The sequence below is a fragment of the Ochotona princeps genome, chromosome 10 (genome assembly GCF_030435755.1).
Source record: "Ochotona princeps isolate mOchPri1 chromosome 10, mOchPri1.hap1, whole genome shotgun sequence".
In the NCBI taxonomy this organism is placed as follows: domain Eukaryota; kingdom Metazoa; phylum Chordata; class Mammalia; order Lagomorpha; family Ochotonidae; genus Ochotona; species Ochotona princeps.
Window position 1 is genome coordinate 20,619,862 of NC_080841.1, and position 21,728 is coordinate 20,641,589.

The 21,728-nt window shown below is 44.1% G+C and overlaps 1 protein-coding gene across 2 annotated transcripts in view; it reads right to left on the bottom strand.

Annotated features, from left to right (window-relative positions):
* Positions 1-21,728, bottom strand: part of KCNH1 (potassium voltage-gated channel subfamily H member 1) — a 334,081-nt gene that overhangs the window by 264,174 nt on the left and 48,179 nt on the right. Inside the window, exon 6 of one of the 2 annotated variants that reach the window (XM_004578675.2) lies at positions 2,285-2,677. In XM_004578675.2, coding sequence (XP_004578732.1) covers positions 2,285-2,677 — 393 coding nt within the window. Of the gene's footprint in view, positions 1-2,203; positions 2,678-21,728 lie in introns of both variants that reach the window. The other variant, XM_004578674.2, reaches the window with a different exon arrangement.

The following is a 21,728-nucleotide window of genomic DNA, read 5'->3' on the forward strand; positions in this document are numbered from 1 at the left end:
TATTTTTTTATCGAAAGGCAGATTTACAGAGAGAAAGAGAGACAGATCTTCTACCCACTGGTTCACTCCCCAAATGGCTGCAATGGCTGGAGCAGAACTAATCTGAAACCAGAACCAGGAGCCTCTTCCAGGTCTCCTACACAGGTGCAGAGTCCCATGGCTTTGGATCGTCCTCTATTGCCTTCCCAGGCCACAAGCAGGGAGTTTGAAGTAAGGCTGTTGGGGCACAAACCGGTGTCCATATAGAATCCTGGTGCTTGCAAGGCGAGGATTTAGCCACTAGGCTACTGCGCCAGGACCAACTGGTTCACTCTTCAAAAGCCTGCAACAGCCATAGCTGTCTGAAGTTAAAACCAGCAGCCAAGAACTCCTTCTGGGTCTTCCCTGAGGGTGGCTGGGACTCCAGACATAAACCACATCAGCAGCAGCTTCCTAGGTGATTAGCAGGAAGCTAAACCAGAAGCAGAGGCAGGACTCAACCCAAAACATTCTGACCCAGTGGGCTATGAGCACCCCAAGAGACAACCCGACTTGCTGCATCACAAAACCAGCCAGTCAAATCTCATTTCTCCTATGTTTAAGAAACATCTTCAGATTGAGATAATTCATTTGAATTACCTAAGCTATAAGAGTTATATTTTCCTAACAAAATTTTCCAGAAATGTGCTCACAGAGAAAAAAGTCACTCCCCATTTGTACTTAAATTCACATTTAAAAATCTCAACACTCACTTTAGAAATGATTCTGCTCTTGTAAATGATCAATGTTGTCTCATTCAACCCCCCTACAATATCCACATGAGCCACCAGAGTAAGCATTTGGGATTTCGAGTATTATTGAAACACACACACACACACACACACACACACATACATGAGTGCACACATGTAAGGATGGCTCTGAATCTAGACCATCTGAGCAGCACGCTGTCTCCTTCCCGCTCTGCATTTAGCAGCATTTTGCAGGAGGAGTTGTTCTTCACTGGATCATGTTGGGATGGCTTGTTTCATTCTCCCGGAGAAAGTGGTTGGCATCCTTCCCTGCCACAAGCACTGATCCAACGGCAGAGGCACCATTCAGCCACCAGCAAGACAGACAGTCATAGGGTAGATCTTGGTGCCCTGGCAGTGAGCACCCTGTGCCTCGCAACTGGCCAAGGCTGAGCCCACATGCCCTCAACGCTAACACTGTGTCTTGTCTCACAGCTTGGCCTTCCAGTGGTGTCCGAGATCACAAACCCAGTTAATACAGCCAGACACACCCTTGGGACGCTCTGCATACCGGGGCAGACAGCACCCGTGTCTGACTGAGGCTGAAGAGATTCCAAAAGAACTGCTCCCTCTTGATCCACCACAGTGTCAGCTAGCAGCAGAAAAGAGCAAGAACTACTACTATAGAACACAAACCAGGTAAGAATCTGACACTTTCCCTTTGCAATAACTTGACATCCTTGCCTTCTCAAAGCACAAATACACTTTAACCAGCCCAGCAGTCCCTTCCTGCCACAAAGTGTCCCAGGCACCCATTTACACAAAAACTGTTAGAGCATGTTCTAGTTCCAACACATTCACGGAGTGTTTATCTTCCTTTAATTCCTTCCGTTGCCTGCGGGATTAACAATCCACAGCAGTGTCATCCAAAACCAACACTTCTCCTCTGAGCCACAGGCTGCAGCCTGCCTATCTCACCAAATGGTTACCTTCCAAACTCACTTAAGCAATGAAATAACTCATGCCAACATTCACAAAAATAAACACATAAGGCAAACTTGGAGTAAAACAGCATTCACGTTATTAGGAGGTAATTGCTTATGAAACAGGCAAAGGTCAACAGCAGATTTTTTTTAAATCCCCATAATTAGAATAATAGACATTCCGCAGCTGAAAACCAAATGGGAAATTCACCAATGCCATGGCCATGCATTCCTGCTTCAGCAGCCCCACCTCCCCTGAACCAGTGGCTTGCCTTCCGTGTGGAGGAAGAGGAAGCCTCTGGTCTCTTTCATACCCATTCAGTGACATGCACAGCCTCTGAGCCTCCAAAGGACAGAAGTAGCAGGCAGGGGCATCCACCAAGCATGCTCCCTTTGTTCTGGATATCAGTCATGCTAGTTCCCACCCACCAAACCACTTTTCAGTTGACCACCCACATTTAGTTCAGCTTTAAAGACATGACAACAAGGTCCGAGATTCGAGGGATGTACCTGACTCTCTCTCCCCTCCAGTGGTGGTGGAATCTGATCAGCAAAACCAATCTTCCCTGGATCACCTATAAAGGCACTAACCTCATCCACGTTCTCAAAAGCGTTGATGACATCATATGGCAAACAGGACAGGAGGTCAATCACAAACCACGTCTTCAGGTAGTTCATGCGGATGAGTTTGGGGTCAGAAATGACCTCCCCTGCTGGCCCAACAAAGGTGGTATGAAAATTCAGGACAATGTCCACCAAAAAGATGACATCCACAATGCTGTCCACAACTAGCCATGCCACATTGTTCTGCCTGGTTTTAAAGGAGACATTGTAAGGGACCAAGATGGCTGTGTAGAAGGTCAAGATCAAGATGATCCAATCCCACGTGGTCTTAAAAACACAGTAATGTAAGATGATGTGAGGAGGAGTCTTTGGCGCCTCTTGCTTATACTGGGGAAGGATGTCCGAGCCCAGCTGCAGGACCTGTTCAGAAAAACATGGCCAGGAGATAACAAAGTTAGAATTTAATTGCAAGCATCTAATATGAGTCAACATTTGAAACTGACATGATACTCCAGACTGGTCATTAGGTACAATCACAGATACTGGAGGCAGATGGAAGAATGCAAGTAAACACTGTAATAGAAATAATACTGAAATAAACTGCTATTTAGCTTTCCATGAACCCAGCAGTGTACTCAATAGTCCACGTGAATTTATTATCTCCATTAAATCTAAACACAACCTGGTATTTTCGGCTACTTGTTAATTTATATGACAGGCAAGAAACTGAGGTGCAAGGGAATACAGAAACTTTATTCCACAAATATGGATTGCTCTATGCCAGAACTATTCCAGACCCTGAAAGTACAGCAATGAAGGAACCCGCACAGCACCTGCTCTTCTGGAGCTTGGTCTAGTAAGCATATCATACTCATTTGACACTGGGATACGAGGGAGAAGCATTTGGTGCAACAGTTATGAAACCACTTGGGACATCTGCATCCCAAATCAGAGCACCTGGACTCAAATCCTGGCTCTGCTCCCAACCAACTCCAGCTGTCTGCCTCTGTGCATTCTGGGAAGCCGCAGATGATGGGTCGAGCACTTGAGTCCCTGTCATCCATGGGAGAGACCTGGAATGGTTCCAGACTCCTTACTCTCGTGGGTAACTGGAGAGTAAACAAGGAGATGCATCTCTGTGTTTCTCTCTCCCTCCCTCCCTCCTCCTCTTTCTCTCTCTCCCTCCTTCCCTCTCTTACTTTCTCCTCTCTCTCCTCCTCTTCCACCTGGCCCTCTCTCCCTCCCTTTCTCTCTGTGTTCCTCCCCTCCTCCCTCAAAACAATAAGTACATAAATGAACCAGAAGGGGCTAAATTAGAGACTAGGGCTGTGGAAGACACAGCGACCTGTCCAAATGTTGCTTGAGGTGTCAGCGGAGGGAGAATGTTTGAAGAACAACAAAGCACCAGCCACTCAGACTTGCACAGGGAGCACATCGCTGCAGTGATGAGCCCAGGAGGAAGCAAGCTAGATACTTCATGCAATTACGGTGTTTGGAGGTAGGATATCTGGGAAATTATTATACTGGATTCAGTAATTGTAGATAAATGCAAGATCACTGTAAAATTTATGTGAAAAGGCAAAGGAATTAGAGTAGTTAAACTAGTTTTGAATCAAAACAATAAATTGTTTCAGATTCATCAAATTGCATACATTGTGCTTGTTAGATTTTCTGGGTATTAATTATACCTCAATAAAATTATCTGAAGAAAAAAAAGAAGAAAGTGGGAGGAATCCATGTAGTAGATTTTAAAAACAGTATGTTACTACAGCAATGAAGACTGCATAATTTTTTAAAAGATTTATTTAGTTTTATCACAAAGTCAGATATACAGAGAGGAGGAGAGACAGAGACGAAAATCTTCTGTCCATTGATTCACTCCCCAAGTGAGCCGCAACGGCCGGTGCTGTGCCGATCCAAAGCCGGGAACCTGGAACCTCCTCCAGGTCTCCCACGCAGGTGCAGGGTCCCAAAGCTTTGGGCCATCCTCGACTGCCTTTTCCAGGCCACAAGCAGGGAGCTGGATGGGAAGTGGAGCTGGGGGGATTAGAACCGGCGCCCATATGGGATCCTGGGGCGTTCAAGGCGAGGACTTTAGCCGCTAGGCCGCTGCGCCGGGCCCGACTGCATGATTTTGACAGATAAACAGATTAATGGAACTCAGCAGAGAATCCAGAACTAGGTCCATCAAATGTGCCTGTTATTTTTTTTCTTTATTAACCTGTTATTTTTTTAAAGGCTTTTTTTTTTTATTTAAAAGGCAAACTCACAGAAAGAAAAGGAGAGACAGAGAGAGATTTTTGCATCTACTAGTTCACTCCCTAAATGGTCACAACAACCAGAGCTGGGCCAGTCAGAAGCTGGGAGCTTCTTCTGAGTCTCTCATGTGGGTGAAGGGGTGCAAACATTTGGGCCATCTTCTGATGCTTTCCCTGGCACATTAGCACAGAGCTGGATCAAACTGAGGCAGCCAGGACTCAAACTGGTGCCCATATGCGATGCTAGTGCTGCAGTTGACAACTTTACCTGCTAGTCCACAGCACCAGCCCCTTCCCAACTGATTTTTAATCAGGGTGCAAAAGCAACATGTCAAAAAAGGATTGACTTTTAAACAAACAGTGCTACAGTAGTAGATGCCCATAGGCTGAAAAAAAAATGAACTTCAATCTAAGTCTCACCTTGTATGAAAATTAAAATAGACTGCAAACCATGATCTAGAACTCAACAAAGTGTGCTTAATACTGACACCAAAAGCCCAATTCATATAAAGAAAAACAAATTGAGGCTGGTGCTACAGTATAGTAGGCTAAGCCTCTGGCCGCAGTACTGGAATCCCATATGGGCACCAGTTTGAGTCCTAGCTGATCCAGCTCCCTGCTGATGTGCCCAGAAAAGCAGTGGAGGATGGCCAAGTGTTTGAGGCCCTGTACCCATGTGGGAGATTGAAGGAAGCTCTCAGCTCCTGACTTCAGACGGGCCCAATTCTGGTCATTGTGACCATCTGGGAAGTGAACCAGCAGATAGAAAAATCTCTGTGTGTATATCTTTTCTTCTCTCTCTAAATCTGCCTTTCAAATAGAAGCAAATAAATCTTTTTTAAAAAAAAAGTTGGATATCATCGAAATTCAAAAGTTTGCTCTGCAAAAGGCTCTGAGAAGATGATGCCAAGACAAGCCATGACTGGGAGGAAATGTCCACCACCCACAAGCCCAACAAAGAAACAGCATTTAGACTATATGCAGTACAGTATCAAACCTCAAAACTCAACAGCTAAAAAACAATCAAAATGCAAAATAACGGAGAAAGTATGAACAAACAATTCACCAAAAAAGACAGATAGATGGCAAAGAAGCACTTGAAAAAAGGTACTCAATATCATTAGAAAAATGCAAACTAAAACTACAAGGAGACACTACTACACATCCATCAGAAGATCTAAAATGAAAACAAGTGACATATTGATGATGATGCAGGTAACTGTTCACGTATTGCCAATAGGAGCACAAAATTGTATAGCCAATTGGAAGAGTTTCAGATTTATTAACACCTAAATATGCAACTCCCATATGAACCAACAATTATACTCTTAGACGTTTATCCCAGAAGAATGAAAAACTTAGATTCTCACAATAACCTATCCATGAATATTTATAGCAGCTTTATTCATAATAGCTAAAAACTGGAAACCACCCAAGTATCCCTGAGCAGATGAACGGTTAAACAAACTGGGCCGTCTATGCCAGAGGACACCACTCAACAATAAAAGACACGAGCAATTGAGAATATGCAACAGCCTCGATAAATCTCCATTGATATTACCTTCTTAAAATGACAAAATCATAGTGGCTGCCAGGGACTGTGGAAGGCAGGAAGGATGTGGATGTGGCTGTAAGAAGGAAACACAAGGTTTCCTGTGGTGATGGACATGTTCTCTACCTGGACTGTAGGAGACCCATCTCCTGGTGACGGGGCACATGTCAGGCACAGGGGTTAAGACACAGCTGGGGACACCCTCACACCACATCTAAGGGCCTGAGTATGAGATGTTTCTCATTCCATCTTCCTGCTAATGGACACTCTGGGACAGCAGAAGGTAACGGCTCCCTGCCACACACATGGGAGCCTCAAACTGAGCTCATCCTGGCTCTGTGTGTGTGCCTGCCTTTTGAAGCATGTATCCTGGTTCTGATGTTGTAGCACAGTCGGGCAGGAAGCTGTCTCAAGGGAAACTGGACAAAGGGCACCTGGGATCATTTCCGGTTGTTTCTCAGAATTCCAGGTGAAGCTATAGTTTTCTCAAATTAAGAAGCCTCATGTGTAAACCAAGTGAATGTAGATGAACTGTGACTAGTACGAAAACAGGGCCCTGAGCATTCAGCAGCGGGGAGGACAAGGGAGTTATCTGGGAGTTGACTGAATATCTGCAAGACATGGTCTCAGTGACTAGGCTAGAACTCAGAAGAAGCTGCAGGGAGCAGCCACCAGACGATTACAGACGAAATTTGCCTGGAGCTCATTGGTTCTTTAATAAACTCTCCAAGAGAAATGCCCCTTCAGAGAAAATCAGCTGTTCCTATGGCAATTTGATGTTCTCAATAATTATTTCTAAATGAATTTCCCATTTTGTTTCTTTCCAGGATACTCTTAGGCCCTGCATGAGTGAAGCCTAAATCTACAATATCTTGGTACTTCCTAAAAACACCAGGTTGTTCATTAACTCTGCCCCCACTGCAGTTCCTACAAGACATTTGAAGAGGGATTGGCAGAGGCCCTTGGCTGGAGAGAAGGGTACCCTGTGTTTAAATTCTCTCTTCACATGTCTGGGCTGTAGCCTTTCACATTTAAACCACGGGACATCAGCACCCAAGAAGCAGATTATAAAGTAAGGACCTGTGGTCAGAATACATGTGGCACAATTTCTTTCTAGACATTTATGTAAAAGGCTATAAATGGTTCCTGTAACACCAAGCTTTTATAGTCAGCCTTAAGATCTAATATAATTCACTCTGATATGAGCTCTTTAAAAGTGATCACAACATGATGGGAAAAAGACAAAAATTCTACTGAGCAAGTTTTTATTGCAGAAAAATCAATAGCCATAAAAAAAAAGTCCTGACCAAAACACCATTTTGCTTCCAGTTAACTCTGATTTCAATAGTCTTATTCGAGTCCAGTGACAAATGGCTAGTTCTCCAGATCAATCCCAAGGAGTCCCACAAGACCGACTGCCTTCCTCCCTCACAGTGTGTGGGAAGGGACTGAGACTAGGAACACAAGTCAAAGATGACCACCATCAGGAGAAGGAGCTTTCTCAAACGGTTCACTCTGGAAAGGAGCTATTGGCCTCCAAAGGAAGGCAGCTCTGGGTACAGAGTCAAAGCACAGGCTTACAGACTCATCAAGGCATGGGGACAGGGCCTGTGCTGGACCGCTGGATGCTTTGTGATGCTTCAAAAGCTTTGCAGAGCAGCTGAACTTTACCAGGGGTGGACCCAGGGTCCTCCTGGAGATTGAACTGACCTCGTGGTCTGTTAATCACATGACTGGACTCTCCTCCACCTCTTTTCTGCCCTCATCAGTAGGAGTCCACATGTCTGGTCTCTTGCCCAATGGAAGTGTCCAGAGGCAGAGGGCTAGCAGCCTTTCAGAATGCACTTGCTAGAAACGGGCTAATGTCTGTCCCATTCCCCCAGGCAGGGAGTTTCCTGCAGGCAGCTGCTCCTGCTTCAGGAGTAATGTCATCTCACATCTCACACTCTCCCCAGCCCTCTCTGCTAACAGCATCAGACCATCATCGAGGTCAACAAGATTGAGCTTGAAGACTGATTCTGGAAGGAAAAATAGATTTGGGCTTTTTCTGTTGAGGAGCAGAAAATCAGACTAACTAATCTATCACATTTCTCTGGCACTTAGGCATCCAAAATCCTTTACAGCATTTCTGCATCCTTATAAACTCCCTGTCGGGGAGTTCTACAGATGGGAAAATGGAGGTGAAGTGACTCACCCTGACTCATACAAGGGATGAGTAAGCAGAGAAGCTGGAAGCAGCAGCTAGCATGCCAGCTCCAAGACTCAGAGTCTCACTCATCCATCTGCACAGTCTGAATTATCCTTCATAGCACACTGACACACATCATCACATCTCACACAGACTCACGAGACAGTAAGGCTGCCATGCTCTTTATTGAACCTACTGGGAAAATAGACCCAGGGATTTGCACATGGCCATAGTGCACATGACAAAACAGGACCTTGAAGCCCAAGTCCAATTTCCTAGCTCAATGCTTTTCTTCCTTTATGTACCGACTCTTAATGACCCACTGCTCTTCTATAGAATCCCAACTGATGGCAACATGTCATCCTGACAGCTTAAGAAACCATCTCCTGGCCAGAGGCACCAAACTCCACTATAGATCTTCTCCAGGATTTTCCAATTTGAATCCTGAACCAGCCACACTGGACAGAGCCTGTACCTTTTAATAGGCCCTCTTCTAGTTCCCCCACGATTCTCTAGGCTAAGAAATAGGCAGAACTGACCCCAGTGAGGTAGCTTAGCAACTAAAGTCCTCACCTTGTACGCACCAGGATCTAATCTCAGTGACCCCACTTCCCATCCAGCTCCTTGCTTATGGCCTGGGAAACCAGTACAGGATGCCCCAAAGCAGTAGAGGATAGCTCAAAGCCTGTGCCCGCATGGGAATCCTGTAAGAAGCTCTGGGCTCCTGCCTTCAGATTGACTCAGCTCCAGCCATGCAGCCACTTGGGGAGTAAATCAATGAACAGAAGATCTTTCTGTATCTCCTTCTCTATATATATCTGACTTTTCAATAAAAATAAATAAATCTTTGAAAAAGAAGCAGAATTAACTACACTCGCCCTGACACTGTGCCTTGTCCAGTGAGTGTATGTTACAAAGTCATTTTCGCTGAGGGAGATAAGCGATCACAACATGTTACTCTGAGTTCTTAAGTTCTGTTCTCAGCTACCTCTCCCACTTTGCACTTGTTGGATTCACTGAAAACTCAGAACCAGAGAGAGAGCCTTCCAATGGTCATGTATGTACAAATCATCCTTCATCTTCACCCACATAACTCATCCCATTTCAAGACAGGAAGGCCTTCCTCCGCCAAAGGCCAGTGTGATCTGAGCCTCATCCTTCTCCCATCACTCTCTGCCCCATCCCTCCTAAAGTTACCTGTCTTTTCTTCCCATCGACTTCCCTGTGGATATTAGGTCATTTTATCAGCTCATTTAGATGTACAGATGCTCCCCTTTCTTGCTACAGCCCCTTTGACTTTTTCCCTTTGTTGCCACCAACAGACTTTTTGGGAAGGAATTCTAAAGATGTCTGTACCTTCTCTAATGACGTTCAAAACATCCCCAGTGTGACCACAGTCTCTGCTCCCTAATGAAATGGATCTTGCTAAGATTAATGCTGTGCAATCCAATACCCTTCGATCCTGATCTAATTAATTCTCTTGCCAAATTTTGGCAGATTTTGACACTTCTTCTGCTTTTAAGCACCCTCCTTTGGTTTCCCATTCTTCATGCCAGGCTCTCATTCACTGGCATCCTGAGCCTTGCAGCTCAGAACCCTCTTGGGGAACATCTTTAGAAATAATTCATGGGGAGGGAAATGATGTCGTGGTGTAGTGGATAAAGCTGCTGTCTGGGATGCCAGCATCCCATATGAGCGCCAGTTTGAGATTCAGCTGCTCCTCTTCTGATTCAGGTCTCTAATGCACATGGGAAAGTGGCAGAGTATGGCCCTATTCTTGGGTTCCTTCACCAAAGCGGGCATCCCAGAAGTTCCAGACTCCTGGCTTCACACTTGGCCCAGCGCCACTGCAGGCATCGGGGAGTGCAGCAGTGGATGGAAGACACACTTTCTCTCTCTTTTGCTCTCTTGACTCCTCTCTCTTTTTCTCTCTTGACTCTTCTTTCTTTCTGAGAAACCATGATTTTTAAATAAGTAAATAAATCTTTTAAAAAAATAATCTACCAGGCTGTTCTGCTGCTTCCAACACCAAATGAACAAACCTCAGGATCCATTCACTATTCTCCAACTCATGTCTGCTGCCCCGCCCAGGATACCATCATCTCTCATAGCAGCAGCATGGCAGAACCTCCCTAACTTCTCTCCTCTTCCATCTACCACACAGCAACTTGAACTCCATCATGTCACTTCCCTCATGAAAACCCTCAGGCTCTATACACTGAACTTCTGGCAAGATCTGTGCTGTGACCTACAAGCTCCTGCCTATTCTTTCCAAGTCACTCGAGTCCCCACATCCCTCAACAGCCACACTCCACTGTGCATTGGCTTTTTCTGCAAAAAACAACACCCCCCCACCCATGCAGGTGCGGGGAATGCCCTGCACCCACTCCACATGTGGCCAGTTCTGGTCAATCTCTAGGTCGCAGCTGAAGTGTCATCTCCTCCCAGAGGCCTCTCTGACCCCACATCTGTCATGCAGTCTCCCTCACCAGCTTCCTCTACTGTCCTCTGCTTAGCACCAGGTTTGTTCTTCTCATGCTCATCAAAAGTCTCACAACACATGGATTTGTTCCTGAGAGGGAGAGGTATTCATCTCCCCGCTCATCACCGCAGGCTTCGTCCTCAGCATACACACAGTGAATCATAGAAACCACTCCAATAAATGAAAGGGGAATTAAACAAATTAAACCAAAGAAGAGGTAAGAAAAGAAGACACAGATAATCATATATTTTTTGCTCATTTAAAAGAAGTTATTTAAGAGGCAAAGACAGAGAGTACCCATCTGCTCGTTCATTTCCCAACTGCCTGCAAAGGCCAGGACTAAGCCAGGCTAAAACCAGGAGCAGTGAACCCAAGCCTGGTCTCCAACATGGGTGGTAGGGCCTCCCAAACCTGCTGCCCCTCAGGGTGTGCACTGGCAGTAAAAAAACAACAGGGAACCTGAGCTATGACTTGAACCCTGGCACTTTGAGATAGAATACAAGCATCTTAACTATTCACTTTTAGGCCAAATGCCACCTCTAATCCTTTTTCTCTCAAACTACTTTACTGAGACATAATTATCCAGTAAAGTTCATTTAATATGTGAACTTGGTGAATTTGAAGGTAAGTTCATGAAACCATCACCACAATCTATGCCATAAAGATAGCACCTACAAAAGTTTCCACCTGCCTTTGTCATTATTGTGTATGTGTGTGACAAGCACACTTAACATAAGTTCTACATTCTTCACACATTTTAAATGGGTAACAGTATTGCTTACTCCAAGCACTATGTTATACGCACGTCTCCAGGATTCATTCTTCCTCTATAACTGCAACTTCACACCCTTTGTCTCAAACCTGCCTGGGAACCGCCATTCCACTCTTTACTTCTGTAAGCTTGACTATTTTAGATTCCTCATGTAATAGGGATCATTTATCCATCTGTTCCTGGCTTATTTCACCCAGCATAATGCTCTTCGGGTTTAGCCACACTGCCCCAAATGGCAGGATTTGACTCTTTTTAAAAACTGGATTATATGCTATTGCATATGGTTCGTGTTTACAACAAAGTGATGTAGTTTGTCTATCCATTTATCTATCATCAGGTATTTAGGCTGCTCCTATGTCTCCACTCTTAAATATAGTGCTGCAAAGAATGTGGCATGTAGGTCTCTCTTTGAGATTCCTGTTTCAATTACTTTGTATGATTCTTGACAAAATATAATATCATATACAGGCAGTGGTTATCATATTAGTCTGCACAGGTGTGCTGTGCCAGAAGACTGGCCTAAGCCAGATTCCATAAACATAGGCATTGCTGTCTTAAGTGGATTTGTGAGGGATAAACTTCCTATGGACCAGACAACAAATAAAGGGATTTATAGTGTGAATCACAGGCATGTGTGTCCACATAAACGTGCAACAGGAAATTGGGAGGCTGGGAGGAAGACAAAGCCATGCCTAGAAAATCATTAGAAAAGGAGCTGCAAACACAGAAATTGATCGAGTCACAACTTTTATAGGTTCAAACTGACACAGCTTCAACCCAGACACCCTGCCCTAGCTTCGTAATTGCTCAACATTGGATAAAGCAAAGTGTCCATCCCTACATCAGAGATCATAGTATAGATATGGATACATACATACATACATACACACACACACAGGAGCTTCAAAGGTCATGCAACCTTTGCACTATCTTTTTTTTTTATTGTTAATTATTTTGCATTATGTGACAGTTTCATAGGCTCTGGAAATCCCCCCCCCCTCCCCCTCCCCTCCCCCCGGTGGATTCCTCCACCTTGATGCAGTATTACAGTTCAAATTCAATCAAGATTCTTTCATTGCAAACATATACCAAGCATAGAGTCCAGCTACTTATTGTCCAGATGGGTTGAACAGTTTCTTGGGGAGACCTTTTCTGGTCTGAAGTTTGAGCTGGCAGAATATCATCACAGTCAATTAAGAGTCCCAATATAACATCAACAGCAATTTGCAATGTTATGGAATTGACATGGTTTTGAGTAACCAGATTTGCACTATCTTTTAAATCAACCTCTCCATGAACTTTCTGAAGTCCCTTGGAATACATATTTTCTTTTTTTTTTTAATATTCATTTATTCATTAATTACATTGCATTACATGACACAATTTCATAGGTACTGGGATTCCCCCCCCTTCACCCCAAATCCTTCCCCCATCATGAATTCCTTCACCTTGATGCATAACCACAGCTCAAGTTCCGTTGAGATTCCCTAATTAAAAGTTTACACCATACAGAGTCCAGCATCCCACTTGTCCAGTTCAAGTTCAACGGCCTCTTAGGGAGGCCCTCTCAGGTTTGTAGGCAGAGCCAGCAGAGCGTCACCTCGATCAATTAGAAGCTCCATCATATCATCAGCAACAGTCCAGGTATGATGAGGCTGGTGCAGAGTCCACTGATTGACATAGTCCGTCTTAGGGTTTCCCCTTGTCCAGTTTTCCGCTGCAAGCATAAAGCTGAGGTGGTTGATTCATCTACTCCATTTTCCATCTTTTTTTGATTAATGCTTTGATCCCTCCATTTTGTTCAGGGGAATCCCCCTAAAAAAAACTTTGAGGCATTCCCAGTCCAGGCTCCTACATGTACTACTAGTAAGCACAGTGCCCGCCACCGTCCATCACTCCGATCAGCTGATGGTTTTAACCCCTGGGTTGGTTCTCTTCTGAGCCCCGACCTCTATTGGAACCAATGAGTATCGCATCTCTCCCCGGCTCTGCCCATCACACTCTCGTCCCTCACCTAAACCAGTGGGAGGAGTGCTGGTCGGGTGTTGCATTCCCTACTGGCACAGGCCATTTCACCTTGGCATTTTGTGTTTTGTACTGTTTTTTTTTTTTTTTTTTTTTTTATCGCAACCAAACCCGGCCAGGCCCCTACACAGTTTCAGCACTTGGGCTTGCCAGTGGATGACGTGAACCGACTCAGCCTGGTCTGCCCCAACCCGAGCCAAGTGTATTCCAGTGGGTCACATTCCAAAGCCTCTTCTGGGTTATTTACCTCCATGCTTCTTGCATTTATTCGTAGAGTCAGTGTCCTGTCAGAGGAACTGTTCAGGTTCCTCCCTCCGACTCCTTCATGGTGTCGGGCTTCACGCATTCTAGCAGGTCCTTCGGCCAGCTCCGCTCTTCAATCCATTCTGGTTCCTGCTGTTGAGAGTTTCAGCCCAGCCACGGCTCGTCCATACCCACGTATATCACATATATGGCTCAGATGGGGTTGAGGCCTAGCCGAGCCCGTCCAACGTCTATCCTGGTCCTCCGGAGCACCAAACTGTGCTGTGGTCTAATCCGGCATGGTGCGTCAAAGCCGAATTGATATTTGTGCCAAGGGATTACAACTGTGACCCGACCAGAACTCAGCCTCCCTCCAGTTCCTGTGCCCCTTAGTGGTAGGCTCCACGCAGCCAAGGCCTCCACCACGCTCTCCAACCAGGCCTGTTGCCAGCCAGTGTTAACTATGCCAGAGGTTGCTCTGGTCAGCCCAGAGCGTCCTATAGACTGTCATGCCTCCTGCATAGACTCCACCGGCCCTTCTAAACCGTCCAATGGGGTCAGAGTGTCAGGGGATTGGTCCACGCATGCCTCACACATTCTAGCCCCGAGTATGGTTCTTGAATGCCAGTCAGTGTCATAGTCCTGCCTTCTGTGACCCCTCTGCTGATCCCTCATCCTATCAGGTAATGGGGCATCCTGCTGGACAAGCCCAGAATTTTGCCTTTTAAGTGATGGAATACATATTTTCTTGTGAATGTTTAAGCAGCTTGCAAAAGTTAACACTTTTGTATAAATAAAAGAGATGCTATTAGCATGGGAAAATCTGGATGAGAATCAGTAAGACACCAGTGATGAGTTCATAGAGCCTATAATCTTGCAGGAATGCATTTTTTTATCTAAACCTAGGATAGTTCAGAAAGATCCTTGCCTTCCCCAAAGATCAGGGGCCAAGAACAGCAGAACTACAATTATTTAAGAGAGACTGATAAGTAGAATCAGTTGCATAAAAAAGGGAAAATTGCTTGACAGACCCCATCATTTTTACAAACCTTTACAGTTTAATAAAAACAACCATTGATGGTTGGTCAGCCACTGCTAATTACCTATAAAGAACCCACAGATCAGAACAGAAGAGAGATGTGTAAACACGTGACTAAAATATACAGAGCAAGTGGAAGGAAATACACAGGAACAATAGAGAAAAAGCCAATGAACTGACTGAGGGGCAGGGCGGGGCGGGTCAGAACTGTCTTAGATGGGAGGTGATTGTTAACCTCTTTGCTGAAGGACAAGCCCTAAGAAAATTAAATTCACATGTGGCATTTCTGGACGGAAAACTAGATGCAAAGGCCCAGATGTCAAAATAAGGCAGAGCAGGAGCTCACTGTGAAAGCTGGTGTGATAGAATCCTGGAGTCTTTCTCTCTCTCTGTCTTTCTCTGTCTCCCTCACCCTCCCTCCATCGTTCCCTCCTTGACTCTGGTTTTCAAGTAAATAAAAATAAAATTTTTTTAAAATCCTGGAGTCTCTTTGTTTGTGGTTGTATCTTGGGGAGTCTGGAGAGAGTCAACAGTGGGAAATGGAAGTTGGCTTGCAGGTTGGGACAGAATTGGTGTACCCTCTGATGCAAAGGTAAGGATTTTAAGTAAGGGGGGGGGTTTACAATTCTGAAGTACTCTTGGTGAAATGAACCAGGATGCAGTGTGGAGGCAGGGAGGCCTGCTAGCCGACTACCACAGGAGTCCAGGGAGGGTTCAACTGGGGAGCAGGAATGAAACTGTTGTGAGCAAACTCCAAAGACTTTCTTGGAGTTGGAAGACTAGGCCCATTCACTCAAGTCATCACAAGCACTAAGAGGAGCCAGTGACCTCCAGGTCACTCCTCTGGAATCAGCCCCACTGGCTGTGGGAAGCAGATGAAACCATCAACCACAAGAACCTCTTCTTGGAGAGTGGCCTCGGGGTCTCATAATTCCAACCACTGCACGGCCTCACCAGTCATCTGAAGGCATGGAGTACTCTTCGTGAACAGAACCCCCATCCCCAAAACATCGCACTCACCACCATCTACTACCATTGTCTCAAACTCCCTCCCCTGAGGAGCACTAGAAAGGGAATTCTCCGAAGTCCTCACTCCAGGAATACCTGGAGTGTGTTTCTTTCCACTTCCCCAGCACAGCTCCCCAGAGCACTCCCTGTTTAAGCAGGACTTAGGCTTTTCTGACTGCTTGGTGAGGACAAATTCGGTCCATGCATTCAGTGAAAGACAGAAAGCTAGATGTCAATGAGGCTGCTGCAGCTCAAGCCACAAAATACAGCCTAATCCGGAGCCCCACTCAGCCCAAGCCAAACAGCTGCTTAATTCCTGCCATAAACACTCTTCTCCGTAAACCAGGCAGGTGCTATTTTTAGGACTTTTTCCATGATGCACTTGATCTTTAATGGAAGAAATAAAGGTAGTGGGAAGCAATTAAAAGTATTATCCCATACACTTTATGTTACAATCAAGCCCCCAGCCACATGACATAGTGAAATGTAATCAGGCAACAATCTTGGGTTTTTTTTCCTATTTTGTTTGAGAAGTACCTCAGCTGTATTCTTGTAACTTTTTTTATTTTGAAAGCGTCAGCTGTATTATTTAACTCCAGGATTACTAAGAATTAGTGATAAGGCTGGGTCTCAAAAGCATCGCCACCATTATCCCATCTCTCACAGTTTCCCATGATCTGTAGTCAATTTATACAACTGACATGAAGGGAAGAAGGGATTAGTGAGAAAGAGAACCAACATTTACTAAGGACATACTGAGAGTCAGGGAGAGTCAGGTAGGGACCCAGGGGCTTGCTTCTCTCTTCATTGACTGAATGAACACATGCCAAGCACTCATCATGAACCAGCATTGTGCTCCATGGTAAAGATAAGCATAAACAATACAGAAACCATCCCTGCCTTCAAGGGCTTTTATCTGCCGGAGACAAATATGAAACCGTAGCCTCTACAATGTCAGGATAGCTCAAAGAGGAGACAGCAACCATCAAGGTGCTTCTGAGAGGGTCGCTGCAGTGGCTTGGGGTGGTGAGTGAAGAGAGGACAGGAACAGTCAGAAAAGATCCGTAGAGGACATGTGAGATCCACATGTGACTTGCAGAATGAGTAGGAAGTAGCCCAGTCAAGAGATGGAGCCAGAGCTACCAGGCCAGGGGAGGGCTTGTCCTGAGGCCCAGGGGCCAGAGAGGATGCTATACGTGTGAGTACCCACCAGGCTGTCACTGAGAGAGGCACGGACCCAGAGGCTGCCAGAGGAGGCGAGAGAGGTGAGCTGCATCTGCAGTCACTGTGTAAATTTTAAATGTACCCAAAGATGCACTGAGAAGACGCAAAAGGATTGTTAAGCAGAGAGTAATTAGATCAGCCCTGTCTTTTAAAGCATCACAAATCCTGACAATGATCTCGCGGAGTCAGTAGCTTCCTTATTTCAATGAGGCTCAGCAAAGATGCGCGAGGCTAAATAACCTTTACAAAGTCACATGCTGGAATATAGAGGAGGTCTGGCACAAGATTCAGGTCAGTCTGACTCCAAGTCTGCTTCTCTTTCCACTACATCATCCTGTCTTAAAGGCAGCTGGTGAAGAAGAGAAGAAAAAAGCTGTGGAGAGTCCCTAAACCTCACCTCAACTGATCAAGCATGACCTGTTGGCTCGATCCCCGGCATTGTAACAATTTCCCTTCTTCAATCCCTGACCCAAGTAAGCAAAGTTTATTCAGATATAATAAACACACGCGCACACATACACACACACATAAACACACAAAAAACAGCTCTCCCAGGAACAAAGCAGAGAATCTGAGGAACATGCAGCCCCCACGCACAAATATAGTGACAAGTGGCAAGTGACAAGCAGGTGGGAACAACACCCCCAAATACCTACAGCAAGATCAAACTTCTCACCTCCAGGTGAAGCCATATTGTTCACAGTGAAATACCTGGGAGGACTTACACAGACTAGGAGTTGCAAAACAAGCTCCAGTCCTAGGTATGTGGGACACACAGAAGTTCCCGTTGTCAAAGTGGGTTTCTTCTCTGAAGCAATAGGATCATGTCATGGAGAGTCACCTGAGTGCTTTTTTCCCCTCAGTCTTAAAGGAGCCAAGCGAAGTCAACACCCAAAAAGTAAAAGACAAAAATAAAAACATGAAGCAGGAAATCGAAAGTTCAAAGAGTAAGAAATAGGAGAGTTTGTTTCTTTAAGATAGCATCTCTGCTCACATAAATTCTGGCTGCGTCCATTGATACAGGCCTGTGGGATCAGAAGATGAAGGACCCAGGGCTGACTCTAGCTGGTTTTTACTGTCCCATGCTCCCTGTCAATGGCAGGACATGGTACCCACTCATCACCAGGCAAGTCAGGGCAAGACTGACTGTGCACATGGGTGAGAAGGAAACTCCATCACAGCATCAGTCCCCACAGAGCTAACTGGTGTAGTCTACCGACCTGCTCCTCAGCCATGTCCTATCAGAGATGGTGAACAACAGTGCACACATAAGGAGGGGTCCTCTATGCCAACGGATAACATCTCGCGTAATTCCTAACAGAGAAAGACTCTCCCTATAAAAATATATTACAATAGTGGAGCTTACAACTGAGCAAAACTATTGATAGTACTGAATTTGGAAAGTGGTGACAGACCAGGACCTGGGATTACATAGGCACTGTAATAAATTCTTTCAACAGCCCTGGAAGTGGTAGTTTCTATCATACCGATTCTGCTTCTATGTACTTTACACTAGGCTTGCAAAGTATTAGAGTGGCACAGAGTTTATGAGTCTGAGAAGAGCTGGATGTTGTTACTGTTTTACTGAACTAAACGCAAGAGTTTTAAAGAAATACACAGATCAGGGTCCAGGGCCATGGTGTAGTGGACTAAGCCTCTGCCTATACCACTGGCATCACATGTAGACACCGATTCATGCTCCACTGCCTATCCAGCTCCCAGATTATGCCCTGGGAGAACAGTAGGGAATAGCTCAAGTGCTTGGGTTCCTGCACCAAAGCGGGTGGCCCAGGGGAAGCTCCTGGCTCTTGGCTTTGGATCAGCTCGGTTCCAGCTGTTACAGTCATTTGGGGAGCGAACCAGCATATGGAGAATCTCTATATCTCCTCTCTGTAACTCTGCCTTTCAAATAAAAATAAAATAAATCTTTAAAAACTACACAAAACAAATGCAATAAAGGATGGAAAAAGTGTACCAGGTAAATGCTGGTTGGAAACTGGCTGTCCAAAATCATACTTTAAGCAAAAAAGTTTTGTGCAGATAACAGAACAATTTTACTAAGCAATAAAAAGAACCAACCATCAGGAAAAGACAAACAACGCTTCAAAGAACACAAACAGGAAATACAAAGCAAAAGGAATTTGGAAGGTTAATAAACTTTTAAAACATTGAACCTAATTAACAAGCCAATGGAAACCAAAACAAAATATTAGCATTCTTTAGCTTGGAAAAATTTTAGAATTTCAATACTGCTGCGTGGTAACAGCGGATGACAAATGGAAGCTTCTCAAGCAGTGCTGAGAGAGTAAACAGCACAGCCTTTCACAACAGTGAGAAAACTCAACTGGAAAATGGGCAAAAGATATGAAGTGGCATTTCATGAAAGAATAGTGAATAACAGTTGAAAATAAACTCAGGGGAGAGATGATCAGCATTTTCAGCCATTTTTACTTCTTTTTTCTTATTTTTATCTTTTTATGAAACAGTTCCATAGGTCCTGGGATTTCCTTTATCCCCTCCCCAAGTTACCCACCACCTTGAGTTCCCCTGTATCGTTTACTTTAGTATAGTTCTTCACACACAGTCATATGACCATCATTGCAAGCATGGACAACAGCATAGAGTCCAGCATCCTATTGTCAAGATACAGTAAACAGTTTCATTGGGAGTCTATTCTTTGATTTGAAAGTAGAGCTGCATACTGCATTGTATCCTCACATGTGGATATGATAGTCTCCATTACAGTTACTGTACATTCCCTTAAGTGAAAAGCCACAAAACAAAATCAGCAACAGGAAGAAAAACAGAAATTAAAAATGTCATGAAATTAAATAACATGCTACTGAATGACCATTGTGCTGCTGGAAGAAAACTGTATCTCAAAGATTTTGATTGGTTTTTTTTAGTTTCATCTCTTCAAAACACTTTCTCATTAAGTTCTTCACTGACTCATAGATCATACAGTAGCATCATTTTCAAGAAGGTTTTTGATTTTCTTTTTCATTTCTTTTTCATTTTCAGCCATTAATAGAATGCAAACTGACACTATGATGAGATAAAACTACATACTTAACAGAATGAATAAAATCAAAATGTAGCAATACTAAATTCTGACAAGGATGCTGGATCACTGGATATCCTGAATACACTGCTGATGGGGACATACACTGATACAACAGCCAACTGTTACTGGAAACCTGTTTGACGTTTTCTTTTTTAAAAGATTTATTCTTCCATTCATTCATTTATAAAATTAAGTGCCAGTCAGGGAAGAAGGTAGAGAAAGAGAAATTTTTATTCTTGGGTTCACTCCCCACAAACAGCTGCAATAGTTGGGCCCAGAGGAGGCCAAAGCCAGGTGACAGGAACTCCATCCTGGTCTCTGACATAAAAGGCAGGGTCTCAAGTTTTTGGAACATTTTCCACTGCCTTCCCAGGCACATTAGCAGGAAGCTGAATCAGAAATTGAGAAGTCAAACTTGAACCTGTGTGCCAATTAGGAATGCCAACATCACAAGCAGCAGTTTAAATTGCTACACCACAATACCAGCCCCAATAGTTTCTTAAAGGACCAATATATGATTCCATGGGGATACACACACATATCAGACTCCTCAGAAATCCCACAGAAGAGAAACACTGTCACAGAAAAACATGAATTTTCAAAGCAGCTTTATTCATATAACCAAAAATAGGAAACAATCTATGTATCTTTTATTGGATGAACGCTTGCAACAACTGCTATATCTATGCAACGGAAAATGGAACAAACCACTGAAATACACAACAACCCGCCTGGACGTTCAGGGCATAATATCACAGATAGGCCACTATCAAAGGGTTCATTTAGTATCATCTCATGTGTCTAACATTTTCAAAATGACAGAAAAAGAACTGCAGCTATGGAGAACAAATTAATGAATGCTCTTTAAGGGACAGGGCTACGGATAAGGCTTTAACTAGAAAAGGGTTGTGTAAGGAAATTCCACAGCAGTAAACAAAGAAATCTGAGTCTGCACTGTAGTGACAGTAACCCAAATCTTTACATAAAATAAAATTATATAGGACTGTACACAGACAAGCCATGGAGTGCATGTTGAAAACTGAATGCGGTCTTTAACGAACAGTATGACACACATATCAGTTTCCTGGTTATGACACTGCACTATAGCTACAGAACACATCACAATGAAGAGAAGCTGCTTGACGACTACTCTTTGAACTCATTTTGTAACTCCCTGGGAGTCTATAATCATTACAAAGTGAAAAAGTTTCTTAAAATGTTAGTTGCAAAATATCACTATACAGTACCATTTGTTCAAATAAATAAGAAAAACTATACAGCAACTATGTTTTATGGACAAATACAGAAGTAACAAAACATAAACATCAGTAAAAAGGAGTCACATGTTTCAGTGATTGCTTCTAAAAATAAGTTGTAAAAGGACCTCAATATTACCTGCAACATTTTCATTTTTACAATTGAATTTGAAGTGATACACCGTCAATGTTTACTACTCCTACACAGTTTTTAAACCATGTACCATTGTTAAATTAATCTCTAGTACCTTACAGTTTGAAAGAGCTTCTGAACTAAAATCTCACACATGGGCCTGGTGCAATGGCCTAGTGGCTAAATCCTCGCCTTGCATCTGCCAGGATCCCATATGGGTGTTAGTT